This window comes from Physeter macrocephalus, chromosome 4, assembly GCF_002837175.3.
Source record: "Physeter macrocephalus isolate SW-GA chromosome 4, ASM283717v5, whole genome shotgun sequence".
Lineage (NCBI taxonomy): Eukaryota > Metazoa > Chordata > Mammalia > Artiodactyla > Physeteridae > Physeter > Physeter macrocephalus.
The window spans coordinates 45,580,928-45,595,751 of NC_041217.1; the positions used below are offsets into that span (position 1 = coordinate 45,580,928).

Consider the following 14,824-nt stretch of genomic DNA (forward strand, 5'->3'; position numbering starts at 1 on the left):
TGTCACATACTGTAAATTGGGAGCCCTTAATTCGAAGAGTATTAATAATACTGTGGACAGTGCAGTGTGTGGTGAAGTTAAGGAACGTATTACATCAATGGGAATAGAAGATGTACATTATTTTCAGTCCCTGTCTCATTTGGCCTGTCTGCACCATCTGACTCTACAGACTCTGGCTTTCTTCTTGAAAGTTTCTTCTCCTTTGACTTCGAGGACACAACTCTCTCATGATCTTCCTTCTGTCCTTAATAATAATGAACATTTACTGAGCACTTATAGTAAGCCAGGCCCTGTGCTAAATGCTTGTATGCATTATCTCATTTAATCCTCTCATCCCGGTGAGATAGGTACTGTCATTAATTCTACACGGAGATTAAGTCCTGGGCCTAAATTACACAACAGTGGGAGTTGGAGTTAGCCTCAGAGTCTGGACAACTCTAGTCCTAGCCTCCCACACTTACAGTGGTCCTCACCAGGCTGCACTTTCAGGTTGTATGCAGATGCAAATGGTGTCCTCCTTTCCCAGTTGCCTCCTCTGCAGCTCTCTTCTCGGGGACAGCTTCTGAGTGACGCCTCCCGCCTCCCCACAGCCTGCCCTGACTCCAGCTTTGAAACTTCCCTCTTAGGAAGCAGTGACCATACTGTACTATAATGGTCTCTTTGCTTGTCTGTTCCCACAGCCAGGCTGTGAGCCCCTCCAGATGACTTTATATTGCTGCCACCTGATGTGCTTGGCACATACTAGAATCAAAAATGTTAAAGGGGGGACTTCCCTGGTGGCACAGTGGTTAAGAATCCACCTGCCAAGGCAGGGGACACGGGCTCGATCCCTGGTCCGGGAAGATCCCACATGCCACGGAGCAACTAAGCCCGTGTGCCACGACTACTGAGCCTGTGCTCTAGAGCCCACGAGCCACAACTACTGAGCCCACGAGCCACAACTACTGAAGCCTGTGTGCCTAGAGCCCGTGCTCTGCAACAAGAGAATCCACCGCAGTGAGAAGCCCATGCACCACAACGAAGAGAAGCCCCCGCTCTCTGCAACTAGAGAAAGCCCCAAATTTATTTTAAAAAATGTTAATGGAATAAATAACCTCAAGAGGGAGTTAGATACTTGCACGCGTGGCTGTTCCTGAATGAAGTATCACAGGTATTTGAAAACGTACCTTTGAACCTTTGGCAGAGACTGCAAGCTGTGTTAAAGTGACTCTTCAATCCTGTAATCCTGTGACTTTGAATCTGGGAATAATACTAAGGGCAAAGGGCAAGAGGTCAGTGCAGAGTGTTCTGGTGAGTTGAGAATGCTCATAGCATTGTCCAAATTTACATTCACACCCCCAAGGTCAGGGCTGAGCCTGGGCAGGAGGAGCTGATGGCATTGAGCTCTGGCATCTGCTCAGGTGTGCAGCAGCTGCCTCTCCCCCAGATGCTGTCTGGGCAACGTTCCTTCCCCTAGGGTGGAAAGTTTTAGAAGTCCTGGAGGAAGGATCAGAGAGCTGAGTGAAGGGTCTCTGTCCTCAGCTGGTCCTGGGATGTGTGGTGATGGGGAAGGGAGCCCAGGGATCAAGTACAGCTTCAGGAATAATCAGCCTGCCTCGGAAGAGATGAGGCTCGGGGCTGCCTAGGTGCTTGAAGTGCAGTAAACATGGTGCTTTGCCAGCGTGTTTGACCCCTCCCCCCACAAGCTTCTCGGCCCATGTTCTCCAGGATGGTAGCCACCAACCGTGTGTGGTTGTTGAGCAAGTGAAATGTGGCTGGTGTAACTCAGCTACTGGACCTTTAACTTTATTTAATTTTAATTAATTTAAATAGCCATATATGGCTAATGGTACCATATTGGACAGGGTAGGAAGATTTCCATCATTCCTAGTTCTATTGGACAGCACTGCTCTAGATAGTTTCTGCTTTAATGACAGCTTAGCATCATCAAGGGAGGAATCAGGAGCATCTAACTCATTACATTTCTTAACCAATGCAAAGCTATGGCCGACTTGAAAAAGAGACACATTTATACATTCGTACACGTGTGTGTCTGTCTGTCTCTATTTCTGTATCGTCCACCTACTCTCCTCTATTTATCTATCTGTCTCCCTTGCAGCTACTATAGAAGCTTTTGATATCTCCGCTTTCCAGCACCATATTTAACTCAGAAGTCTGTTTTTACTCAGTCTTTGCTATTTTCCCCTTTTTCCTTTAAGAGGACATTGATTGACCTCATTGATGGGAACATTCTCTAAGTGTTGCCAAGGAACATCAGTGTGTTTTTCTGCACCTGGCACGTCTGAGGGTGCCTAGTCTTCGAGGTGTCTGCACTGCAGGTAGTGGTGCGAGAGTTCATCCCTGGTCCTTGGACCTCTGACTCTGCCGGGGAAGGCAATGCCTGGGGATGGCTGGGCGTTTGGTGTCCCAGAGGAAGTCATTGCATCCATCATTCTGAGTGATGTCTGGGAGACGGTAATCTCCAATGTCAAGAAAATAACTATCTGATTCCATAAGTAAGGGAGACAGGCATGGCTTTTCATTTTCAAAGTATTTTATTTAAATAAGTTCTTCTCTTGGTGTGTTTGAATTTTCCAGAAAAAAAAAATACTGACAAATACTATACAACTTGGACCATTTGTATTCTTCCTGAAGAGGTAACTGCCCTTTTTTCTACATCTTCCCCTCCCCCCAAGAAACCCAAAGCGAATCCATTAAGCAGGGGGAGAAAGACCTCTTCTGACCATTCAGAAGTCCTGGGCCTGGGGGCTCCTCCCCCAGACTGGGCTGGTTTAGGAGGCCTCTTCTTTGGCATCCTTTTTGCCCTCTGTTAGCTTAACCTCCCCAAGATGGACCAAGCAGGCTCAGTCCTGAGGCACCCCTGGCTGCCAGTGGCAGTTCTGGGACAGAGGCTGGGAAGGAGTAAAAATGGAGAGGGACAGAGGAATGGAGCCAGGGTGGTGCCCAGAGAGGAGGGGAATGAGAGAAGAAAACAGGGGAGAGAAAGATGAGAATGAAGTGGGAAGGAAAGGTAGTGGACTCCAATGATTGCTTTGAGCTCCTTTCACGCGCCCACGTATTCCACAAAAATTTGCGGGCGTATCACACTCCGGCACTATTCTGGGTACTCCAGTGAAGGTTTTCGGGGAGGTTGGGTGGGAAAAAGATAAGCCTCTTTCAGGGTTTGGGTCTCCAAACCTGGGTACAGAAGCAACTGAGAAGTGTGTTTCTGGGTGTTTCATACCTGGACGTAGAGCAGGTCCGTTCTGTGAGGGGACAGTGGGGCACTGCCCCTGGAGACAGAGGCCTTGTCATGGCAATGACCACCGACTGCTCTCTTAATTCAGACTAGCAGCCGGTTGTCAAGGCAACCATGGTACTTGTGCGGTCCCTGATCCCGGACATCCTCTCTCCTAGATTATATCTGACACCAGTCTCGGCCATCAGCCTCCACGTCTCCCTCAAGTTATCTGTTTTACGGGGGCTGAGAGTTGGAGACTGAAAGAACAACTCACCCTGCTGGGCAGCGGGGTATGTGGGGAGTCACATGCATGTTGTGTGGGGAGAAGACAAGTCATCCTGGGATGTGAAGGGGACAGCCAGATGCTCCACAACAAGTCTCCATATGACAAGGGGACAGAGCATCAGAGGGTGCTTCTTTCTCTGGTCAAAGAGGTTTATGCATGAGGAGCCTGCGTGCCCAGGGTATTTAAGGCCACTTAGGGTGAGAGGGTGAACATGACTGGTTTTAAAATATAAGCAGGCCTGAATTATGCTTCACGGGGTCATCTGTCAGAAGACCTTGGTGCAGCAGTCGCTACCAGACACCTCCCCTCCATAGGACTAGACCTGGACTTTACCTGGAGGGCAGTTGAGTACCAGCTAGCCCAAGTGAACAAACAGAGTACATTTTTCCATGAACACAATCTTTCAGAATTTAGCTTTTGCTTCTATAAATATCATAGTTTAGCTACATTGTTAATTAAATTGCAATTTCACCACCATTTAGAAGAGCTTCCTTGGGAAAGTATTTCAAGAGAGCTACGCAGCAGATTTGCAAATAACTTTTCAAGCCCAACCTGCTCCCAAGTTGGAAATTATCCATCTTTGTGATATGGTCACAATACAATCAAAATACCAACTAGTTCACCCTATGAGTGGATTAATTCGGCCCCCCAACCTCAGCCCAGTGGGAAGACACTCTCCTCAACTAACGGCGGACCTAGCTTACATGTCCTCATGGCTCTCAGGGCACACTTATCAACCCGACCCTTGGTCCTGCATGCACCCCCCTCCTGCAGAATTCAATACCCAACTTCCATCTGTTGCAGCCATTAGTGGGCTCACTTAGAAGAGAAGGTCACTTGGGGGAATTGGGAAGGTATTACAAGTTTACCCTTAACATCATCACATATCCGACAGCATCCACAGACAGTTGTGAGTACCGACTGTGTGCAAAAGGCACTTGCCTGAGCTTCAAGATAAATATTGATCAACCTCTGTATAGCTTCGTCCTACTTTCATTTAAACTCTGTAACTTCTGCATCCCATCTGCAACATACCATGCATCCATGACAACCTTATGAAATTGTTTCCAGTGTGCCTTCTGTGAGACTGTACCTGTGATTGTCTTAATTCCTTCCCTGCTGAAAACCTTTGGTTTCATAGGGGATCACTAGCTCAGGGGTAGCATCCCCTTCCCATCTGTGAAACATATATTGCACAGGTACACAGCGGTAGTCCACTGAAGTGGATGGCGTACACCTGGTCTCCATAGCCTCCTAGCGGTCACTACCAGGAGCCGTTTGTCCTCGCTTGGAGAAGGGAGCCTTGCTGAGTGGTTCTGAGGGTAGCATCTCAAAGAGAGGTCTTGGACTACATTAAACACCCATCAGTGGTGTTGAGGACCTTGTCATGATTTGCAATACAATAGCTTTCGATGAATTTTGATCCATCACACTTTAAACTTTTCCTCCCAGGTGAGAGGTCAGAAGCACAGGAACTTGGTGTGTCTGTATCAATATACAGGAACGGGGACTGTACCAGGTTGCTGGAATGTCCTAATATGAAGATCCCCAGTAAAAGGCTATGTAGGGATGGGAACAGAAGAGCATACATCTCTAACCTGAGTGGTGTATGGCATTGACAGCACGTAGGCCTCTTGTCTGGTTATGTAATTGTGCACGTGTGCCCGGGTCTGCCAGGCTTTCCTATGAGATGTTTTTCCAAGAGCAGATAATGTGCTGCCTTGTTTAGTGCCTTGTACAAAGTAGACATTCAGTGACCATTTGATGAACAGTATATACTTGCCCAGGTACCTGTGGCCTCAATTTGTGTGTGTGTGTGTGTGTGTGTGTGTGTGTGTGTGTGTGCATGTGTGCATTTGGGAGATATGTCAAGATGTATGGATAAATGTTCCTTGTGCTTTTGCATATGGAATGTGCCAGAGGTGGGTGGAAGGCATGCCTGAGTCTGTAGTAAAGAGCATTGCTATTGGACACATAGATGCTGAGACAGCACCCAAGACTTGTCCATGTGTTCCCTGGGAGTGCCCTCCATGGGGATACTCAGTCTGAGGTTTGCTCCTTGGTTGAGTAGCTCCTCTGTGGATGTGAGTTCATCACTTCAGGGATTTCTGCTCCCTACCCTGTGTGTGGTTGGAAGTCAGCTGAGCCCCCAGGGGAGGACACTTCTGCCTCCTGTCTAACTAGACGGGCAGTGATGGCCTCTTTTCCATCTGGAGAAGCTTGGGCTGAGCGGAGATCCAGAGGTCTTCTTCAGCCTTCTTCTTTTTCTTCTTCTTCTTCCCCTTGTTTCGTTCTGGCTGTTGGCCACTTTTGCCTGCCTGGCTCCAGCAGCAGTGGCAACAGATGAACAGGAGGGAGATGGTCACCAGTAGGGGCAGCCCCAGGAGGATGCCTAGACAGATGCTGTTGAAGAGGCCCTCTTGGTGTTTGGCTGAGATGGTGTCCCAGATGGCGCTAAAGAAGGCGCTGATTTTCTCCATGGTGCTAGGCTAGATGGGACCAGAGGAGCCTCTCAGCTCACCAGCAAGGCCTGGGCATGACAGGTTGCAGAATTGCCCACTTGTAACTTATTCCTCTACCAGATTTGGGTTTGGGCATGCCACGGATAGCACCTAAAGAGAGAAAAACAGATAATTTAAGAGATACTCAATGGGAATGGTCTGTAATTTTTAATAACATCATTGATTTTAGGCTTAGGAAATGGAAGGAAATCAAAGGTTTCCAGAGTTCACTGAAATTGTATTGAGACTCTATAAACAAGATAAACGCATGCAATTAGTCAATTAAGTATTAACTAATTCTTGCTATGTACAACTGTATGGGGCTTAGGATATAAAAATTAATAGCTTATCAGACCTGGCACATAGTAAGTGCTCTGCAATTGTCAGATAAATAAATCAGTGTGTGTATTCACAGTGTTCTGGTTAAGGGGTTGGCTCCCTGGACCCTCTACAGGAGCAGTTCTCCACTGCAGCTCACCTGATAGGTGTTGAATACATACTCCCCACAGGACAGCTCCATATCTGACCTTCTATGAACTTGCTATTTTCAACACTAATTAAAGCTTAAGCGCAAGATAGAATGTCCAAGTCTTGCTGGCTGTCGTAGGGGACTTGGACCTCCCCAGGCTAGGAGGTCATCAGTCCTCATCCTGCCTCACTCCTGCCTTCCTTGCTGTGCCTTCATGCTCTCTCCCCTGCTCCGTGTCTCCCCTCTCCTTATACCCCACTCCTGTGCCTGGCAAGGACTCATCGTGCTTTGGATGGGAAACCAGTTCTCTCTGTTTCTGCCTTCCTCTCCCTCATTACCCTTGTCTCTGCTTTCTGTCCCCCAGCCAAAGATTCCCAAGTCTCCTTCCCTGCCTGTTCCCTTTCTTTGCAGGGGAAAGAGTTTTGCAGGCTGATCAGTGATGGTGCTTGGAAACAGGGATGAGGTTCCCTGGATGTCTCTCTACTCCTATTCTGAGCTCATCTTACAGCCGGGACTGTTCTGGTTGCTTGTCCAGAGTGGCCCCTCTTCCTGTGGCACCTTCTCCAACTCTCTACATATATCTCAGGCCTCAGCTCTCAAGTATAAGGTCTTAGAGGTGCCTTCAGTTCTGGAATCCACAGGTTCTCGGGTCTAAACAAGACTTGGAGGACAGGGATAATTCAAAGAAATTGAAGAGACCTCTTGGCATAAGACATTGCTCAGGAAAATAAAAAAGACATTGCCCAGGCTGTAGACCTTATAAATCATCCTGACCAGCTCTCTCACTTAAAGATGCAGAATCTGAGGCCCATAGTGTTGAGGTGACATGTTTGAGGACACACAGAGCTGTGATGAACACCCAGACCTCTGAACAATGGGTCCAGCACTCTCCTGAGGCTGCTGGGCGAGCAGAAAAACTAAGGATGATGACTTTATATTTGTATTTTATTTGATACTTTTCTAAATCACCTTCATGTAAATTATCTTTTAAGTGAGCATTGGGATGGTGTGTTGTGAATGGAGGGAAGCACTGGGGGACCTGGGTCCAGAATCATTTTGAAGTCTGGGCTTCATTGGGTTGTCCTGCACTGGAGCATGAATGTGTGTGTTACACACCTCGGTGGTGTGTTACACACCTGGGTGGTGTGTTACACGTGGTGTCCCAGCGGTTGTCCTTGGGGGTCTAATTCCTTGGATAACACACTCTATAAGTGTCCTACGTACCCAGTGCCCATGTATACATCCAGGCACACCCAGGATCTCCATCCTGCAGGCATGTGGACCTATCCCCTCATAACATTATTTATACAGTTTATGCAATTGTATAAATTGGTACCTGTGCCATTTGGCCCACGGAGCCTGACATCATGCTGTAAGCTGGCACTTATTATATGCCAGGCACTGTTCTAGGCACTTTGCACCTATCGACTCATTTAGTCTTCATCACAACCTTATGAAAGAGGTGCAGTTACTCCCCTCATCCTGCAAGAGGCGGAGGCACAGGTCACACAGTGAGGGTGTGGTAGAGCTGGCCTTCTGGATTCTGGGAGGTTTGGCTCCTGATCCCCACGCGGTGAGCCATTCACAGGTGTTGCTCTGGGCCTCCTGTTCTTTCGTGTGGAATTAACCCATTTCTGGCAAGTAGCCCAGAATTTATAGAATCTTACAATCCTTTGCTATCCCTCAGGTTGACTGAAACATTTATCCCCGTCTGTTGCAGAAGAAGACTACAAAGAGATTTATTTCCCATTGTCAGACACCTCACAAATGCATGAAGATACATACAGGAAAAATCCAGTGTCACCCAAGGGGAGGTTTTTAGAAAGCATATGGCACCTGAACTTAAGTTCAACATGCAACAAAGAAGAGCATCCTGAGAAGTTATGTCTCCTTGCTGGAGGCTTTGCCTGAGCCCCTCTGAGTATCTGGGAACATGTCACGCCACAGACCTGCCCACAGACCATCACACATACAGGCTTTTTATAGAGGAAAGCCACCCTTGGTCTCCCCATAGCCCCTCAGCAGGGCCACTTCGCTGCTTCCTCCTTCTCACACCACTGGCCTCTCCTCTGGGTTCTCCTTCTCCCTTTGCTGTAACCTTTGCTTTGACCTCAACCTTATATGGCCCAGTATTCTTTGGCCCATCCAGAGGGATTTTTCTGCTCTGTTGTGAGGTGCTTTTCTCTAACCTGACCCTGCATGTACACTTTCGAGGACCAGATGCTCCTTGCACTGCATTTCTGTGATTCAGTTAGACAGCAGCAAACAACACTTGCTGACAAACTTTGCTGTGCCAGGGGTCGTGCTGGTCTCTGTGGGGAGCATATGTGAATCAGAGCCCACTCTTGGGTTCAGCCAGGGAGAGAGAAGAAGGGCGTCAAGCCCTTGGAGAATATTAGGGCAGTTTCGTAAAAGTAGAGCCACTTGAGAATAGAGCATCTTAAGAGATGAGTAGGATCTTGACAGAAAAATGTGTGAGAAGGATGTTCAAAGATTCCAGGCAGTGAAACTTCTAGAACATCAGCAGGAGAACGAGGGGACTTCTGGTGAACCTGGAGCTCAGGGTGGGAGAGGGAAGGACTGTAGGCTGTGGCCAAGGTAGAGAGGACCTTCATAGGGTGTATTTATTTGGGGGGCTTTATAACAGGAGGATGTTGTGATCAGAGCTGCCCTTCAGGAAAAGATAACAGAATCTGAAAACCTCTGGTAGGTGTTTTAAGAGAAGATGTTTCATCCATTTAGCAGACATTTATTGAGCACCTAATATGTGCCACACACTGTGTTAGGTATTGAGGATTCAGGAATGAACGACAAAGATAAGGTTTCTGGTATCATGGAGCCTTGTACATTCCAGGGATCTTATTATCATTGAGGGATCATGCCAAAAGGCAAATAGAAGAAGCAAATTCCAACTTAGGATGCTAAGTTGGATGAAATAAAAGCATGCATTTGAATTGTGTCTTTATTTCAATGTTCCAGGCCCTCCCACCCACCCCAACCTTTGTCTCAAACTCATCCATCCCATGGCACCTAAAATAGCCTGTGAACAAACAGATTTCTTTTCAAGCTAAAGCTAAGTCAATAATTCACTTCTGGATTCCTAAAGGTACTTATTTGAGTCCACTCTCCATACAGCCAAAGAGAGTATTCATTAACAGTTGGGAACCCTGTCTGGGGAAAATTCAATTAAAAGGTATTCTTTATATTTTCTAATCTATGAATTCTCTTCTAGGCCCCCCACGTTACTTGCTGAGCTCTGCTCATCTATAGTGTTTCATTAGTATTTATGAGCTTTGCATTATTAGCATTTCCAGGAAACAATCAAATATCTCCTTGGTGGTATGAATTAAAAGTTAGAGCTTCTATGAACATTTTTGCAAAAGGAGCCACACTTTGAGCCTTAGAAATGCTCTCGGGAGACCCCATCCTTTGGTTGGCTCTCAACTATCACCCACACTGTTTGAAAAACAATTCATCTATTCTTGTAAAACCAACAGTAGATGCTAACCGACCTTGATTGTGGTTATGGAAGTGGTTATGAGGAGGGAGAAGAGGGGAAAAGGTCCTTTCAGTTTTCTTGAAAGTGAGCAGTATTCATCTCTGTATCCTTCGTAGTATCTAGCTGGGAGAGAGTCATTCATCCATTCTTTCTTGCCACAAGCGTCTGTCTGCCTGCATGTGAGGTGTTGATGGAGAACACAGATCCTGGAACCAGAAGACCTGGGTTTGAGCCCTGGGTCAACTCTTGTGACCCTGGCCAGTTACCGAACTTCAGCTACAAAATGAAGCTAATAAGCTTCCCTTGTAATGAGGTTGTGAAGATTAAGAGCTCAATATGTTTAATGCGTTTCGTAAACTGTAAAATACTATAAAACATAATCTATAAAATAGCGAGTGATCTCCCCGTAACAGTGGACTAATTCTAGCCTTGAGCTCTTCTTCCCCATCCCTCACCTGTAGCCCAGTCTTCATGGCCAGAGAACCATGGACCACCCCCCCCACCCCCCGCCATTCAAATGAAAAGGGCTTCACAGGTGACCTCCCCGCTTAGAACTGGTCTGCAGTTCTGTGGCTGTAATTCTAGACTCTGGCATCCAGCAACAGGAATGGAAAAGGGTCGCTTGGGGAACAGCTGATGGTGTCTGGAGGACTGTTGAGCTCATAAAGTGAGACCTGGGGAGAGCACCTAGCCCTCTGCAGGCCCCAGCTTCCCTCCAGGCTTTGGAACCCCTGGAAGTGTACTGGGATGGCTCCTGCCACAGGGATGTCTGATCCATCCCTGAGAGCCAAGAGCTGCTCTAGAGTTGTGTCTAGGGCTGGCCCTCAGACTGCTGTTGCTTCTGGAGTTCCCCAAGAAGGGGGAAGGGCATTCTACTTTGCACCGGCCTCTTGTAATTTCTGCCTATTAGGTGAAATAATACATGTAAAGCTGAAGAATAGTGTCTGTTGGATAGCAAATGCTTTCTAGAAATGTTAATGGTAAGGATCATGATGGCACCCAACTGAAATCCCTGAAACCTTCTCCAGAGTGACTTCCAAATGGTTTAAATCTTTGGCCTTCTTGTAGGGGGTGGGGTGAAGCAGGAGGGTCAGGTTTCTCTCAGAGCCTTAGAAGATTCCTCTGCTGCAGCTGCAGACTCCTGGGTATGTGTGTGGGGCCACCTCATATTTGTAACTTGGGGGCAAAGAACTTCCCTTGGGCCTTTCCTCAAATGTTCCATTGACCCCGTACCTTGTGTTGTGGTCATCACTGTGCTTGCTTTATCTCCTCACCCAAAGATCTCAGGTGATGGCAGGATGGCCTTCTGGCCAGGGAAGGGAGTCACCAAGTGTGTCACCAAGGGATTAAAGGATGCAGGTTCCCGAGTTACACTCCTGGAGACCCTGATTCAGTAGGTCTAGGGTACGGCCAGGAATTTATGTTTATAACAAACAACCCAAGTGTTTCTGGGCAATTATCAGGTTCAAAAACTGCTGAATGAGCAGGTTGAGCTGATGACCCTTTTCTGTAAGCTCAGAAGCCATGTGCTGAGTGAGAGGATGGATGGATCATGGGCGAGGAGAGGTGGGAAAGAGGTTTATTTTCATACACAGCAGCACCAGGGCCTGCTGCAGGGAGCCTCCTTGGGTGTTACTTCTTGCTCTTGTGTAGTCAGGGCATCTGGGCCAGAGCTACTCTCGTGGAGGTCACAGTTCAATGCAATAAACATTCACGGAACACCCACTATGTGTCTGGCCCTGTGCATTCAGATCCTGAGCTCCTCCCTGTCTAGTAAGGAGCAGAGACAAAAATAGCAGAAGCACAGTGTGATCAAGGGTCCTGTGGTCAAACTCTGTGTAAAGGGCATGGGAGCGGCGCAAGGGAAAGAGTAAGCAAGCTGTCCTGGAGGGGATTAAGAGGTGAAAAGGAAATGACAATCAGGACAGAGTCTGCTCAGTCATTCCTTCTCAGGGACTACTTATGCGGCACCTAGTACATGCTGGGAATTGTGTTGGGTCCTGGGTATCCAGGAGAAGGCAGGCTCAATCCTTGTCCCTGTTTTGCTCAAAGTCTGGTGTGGGAAGCAAACACTCATCAAAGAACCCCGCAGACCGGTGTGTAAGTATATAGTTGCTATGAAGGAGAAGCCCGGGATGCTGTGAAAGTGAGTGATACCCATCAGGGAAGCCAGGGCAGGCTCTGGGTGGGGATGGCTTCACTAAGATCTGAATGACAAAAACAGCAAACATGTGGTCAGCGTGTCTGAAAACTCTTGAGGACATAGACTAAACTTCTCTAAAGCACTTTCAAGTAATACGCATGATGTGTTTTCTTTCAACTCTCCAATACCTTTCCAGATGAAGTGCCTCTAAATTTAAAGCAATGAGTTCAATTGTTAATACCTGATAAATTGTCCCCCCCCCACCCCGCAAAGTCTGGAAACACAGGAAATAATGTGCTCATTGTGTTTTTTTCAGATGAACAATTGGACCTGTTGCTTCTCCTGCAGAGGACCTGAAAGGACAGTGTGGCTGGACGCAGCAGCAGTGAGTGGGGGTGACAGTGGGGTGATGTGAAGCCCTCGAGGCAGGTGGCCCCCTACGCCTTCAGGGCCTGCTAAGCCATGTCAATGGCTGGTGTGTACTGTAAGGGCCATGGGATTTCAAGCAAGGAGGGGACAGAATAGATCTGTGTTTCATAAAGAACACTGTCAGTGGGGTGAGAGAGAACAGATTGGCAAGGACAGGAGCAGGAGGAGACGACTGCAGTTGTTCAGGGAAAATGGCACTGGGACGAGGCTGAGGGTGGTGGCGTTGGGTGGGACAAGCGCCTGACTTGGGTGTTCTCCAGCGGATGCGGTGAGAGAGCTGTCAGGTGGAGGGACATGAGGACTGTCTCTGGGCTGTGCTCTGCTCTTCTTCTTCTAGCCCTAGTCTCCTCTCTGGTCTCCAACTCTGGTATATTCCTAAAATAGGAATCCCATCCAACAGGCTCTACCTGACTCTCGCCATCTCTCCTGAGGGTTTAAAACATCTTTTTCAGCCCCAGGCCTCTCCACTCTGCCTGCCCAAACCTTGTCCCAGCTCCCCAAACCACCCTGCAGTCCTTGCAAAATCCCTGTGGTTACAGTATCACACACTTCAGAAACCAAGGCTCTCTGGCAGCTAGGGCACGGGTGGAACCTCAGTCAGCAGTTATTAACTCTGCTGCTCTGGATATATATTTTCTTGATGTTTCTCACCTTGCTAACCTGGCATGCTCAGATGCCCTCTAATAGATGTAAGTACTGTTTTGTACAAAAATTGTCAGATTACAGAAAATAATCTGCTGGTGGAATATTACGCATATAACTTAAAACCTAACTTAAAAAGGCATGATGAAATAGATGTCTGTATTTCCCCCAATTTAATTAATTGCTTCAAGTAACTAGTCCAAATACAAAATTGGATCCTTTTTTTTCCCCCCCAGAGTATGCATACATGGTGTGGAACTAGATATTGAGTATTAGAAGAAAATAGATAGTATTTTCCCTCAGAATCAATGTTATAATTATGGTTGCAATTTTGAACAAAAGCACAAATAGGTCATCAGTACAGAAATGATTAAGGTACCATGGTTATTAAAAATAATAAAATGATGCTTTGTCATGTAGACATTCTGAATTGGAAGAATCCAGAGATGGGTCATCTGGTTGGGTTCCCTCACTTTATTGATAAGGAATCTGGGACCAAAATAAGCTGTGACTTGCTGGAGGTCACACAGTTGACAACTGGTGGATTCAGGGCCAGAACCAATGTCTTCTGACTCCCAGCACCCCTCCTGCCAGGTTTCCCCTACAGAAGTCCATACAGGTAACTACTGAGGCAGCACTAGGCAAGATGCCCACCACGTCCTCATCCTGGGCTCAGGCTAGTCTATGCCTCTCAGCCCCCTGACACCTCTGGAGCTGTGTGACTGAGTTCTGGCCAAAGGAACATGGGCCTGGCTCCTGAAATCCCCCCCAAGGGCCTCCATGTTCTCTCTCTGCTTGCTCACTGGCTGGCCAGATGCAAAGGGCCCAGGGGAGGACTCCAGGGCCTCTGGGACAGCAGAGATGGAAGATATTCCTGAATGATTGCTAGCAGAGCACCTTGCTGACCACAGTGAACAGTGGAATGAATGAGAATGAAACCTTTGTTGGGGGAAGCCACTGAGATTTAAGCAGCTCAATAACAAAAAAACAAACAACCCAATCCAAAAATGGGCAGAAGACCTAAATGGACATTTCTCCAAAGAAGATATACAGATTGCCAACAAACACATGAAAGAATACTCAACATCATTAATCATTAGAGAAATGCAAATCAAAACTATGATGAGATATCATCTCACACCAGTCAGAATGGCCATCATCAAAAAATCTACAAATAACAAATGCTGGAGAGGGTGTGGAGAAAAAGGAACCCTCTTGCACTGTTGGTGGGAATGTAAATTGATACAGCCATTATGGAGAACAGTATGGAGGTTCCTTAAAAAACTACAAACAGAACTGCCATACAGCCCAGCAATCCCACTACTGGGTATATACCCTGAGCAAACCATAATTCAAAAAGAGTCATGTACCAAAATGTTCATTGCAGCTCTGTTTACAATAGCCAGGACATGGAAACAACCTAAGTGTCCATCAACAGATGAATGGCTAAAGAAGATGTAGCACATATATACAATGGAATATTACTCAGCCATAAAAAGAAATGAAATTGAGTTATTTGTAGTGAGGTGGATGGACCTGGAGTCTGTCATACACAATGAAGTAAGTCAGAAGGAGAAAAACAAATACCATATGCTAACACGTATATATGGAATCTAAGAAAAAAAAAATGTCATG

At 47.0% G+C, this 14,824-nt stretch overlaps 1 protein-coding gene across 3 annotated transcripts in view; it reads right to left on the reverse strand.

The window, feature by feature from the left end:
• Nucleotides 1-2,564: 2,564 nt before the first annotated feature.
• Nucleotides 2,565-14,824, reverse strand: part of KIAA0040 (KIAA0040 ortholog) — a 40,283-nt gene continuing 28,023 nt past the window's right edge. For 2 of the 3 annotated variants that reach the window (XM_055084171.1, XM_024133713.2), the window contains one exon: nucleotides 2,565-6,118. In XM_055084171.1, the coding sequence (XP_054940146.1) occupies nucleotides 5,687-5,986 (300 nt within the window). In that variant the 5' untranslated portion in view covers nucleotides 5,987-6,118 and the 3' untranslated portion in view covers nucleotides 2,565-5,686. Of the gene's footprint in view, nucleotides 6,119-9,988; nucleotides 10,182-14,824 lie in introns of all 3 variants that reach the window. The other variant, XM_024133714.2, reaches the window with a different exon arrangement.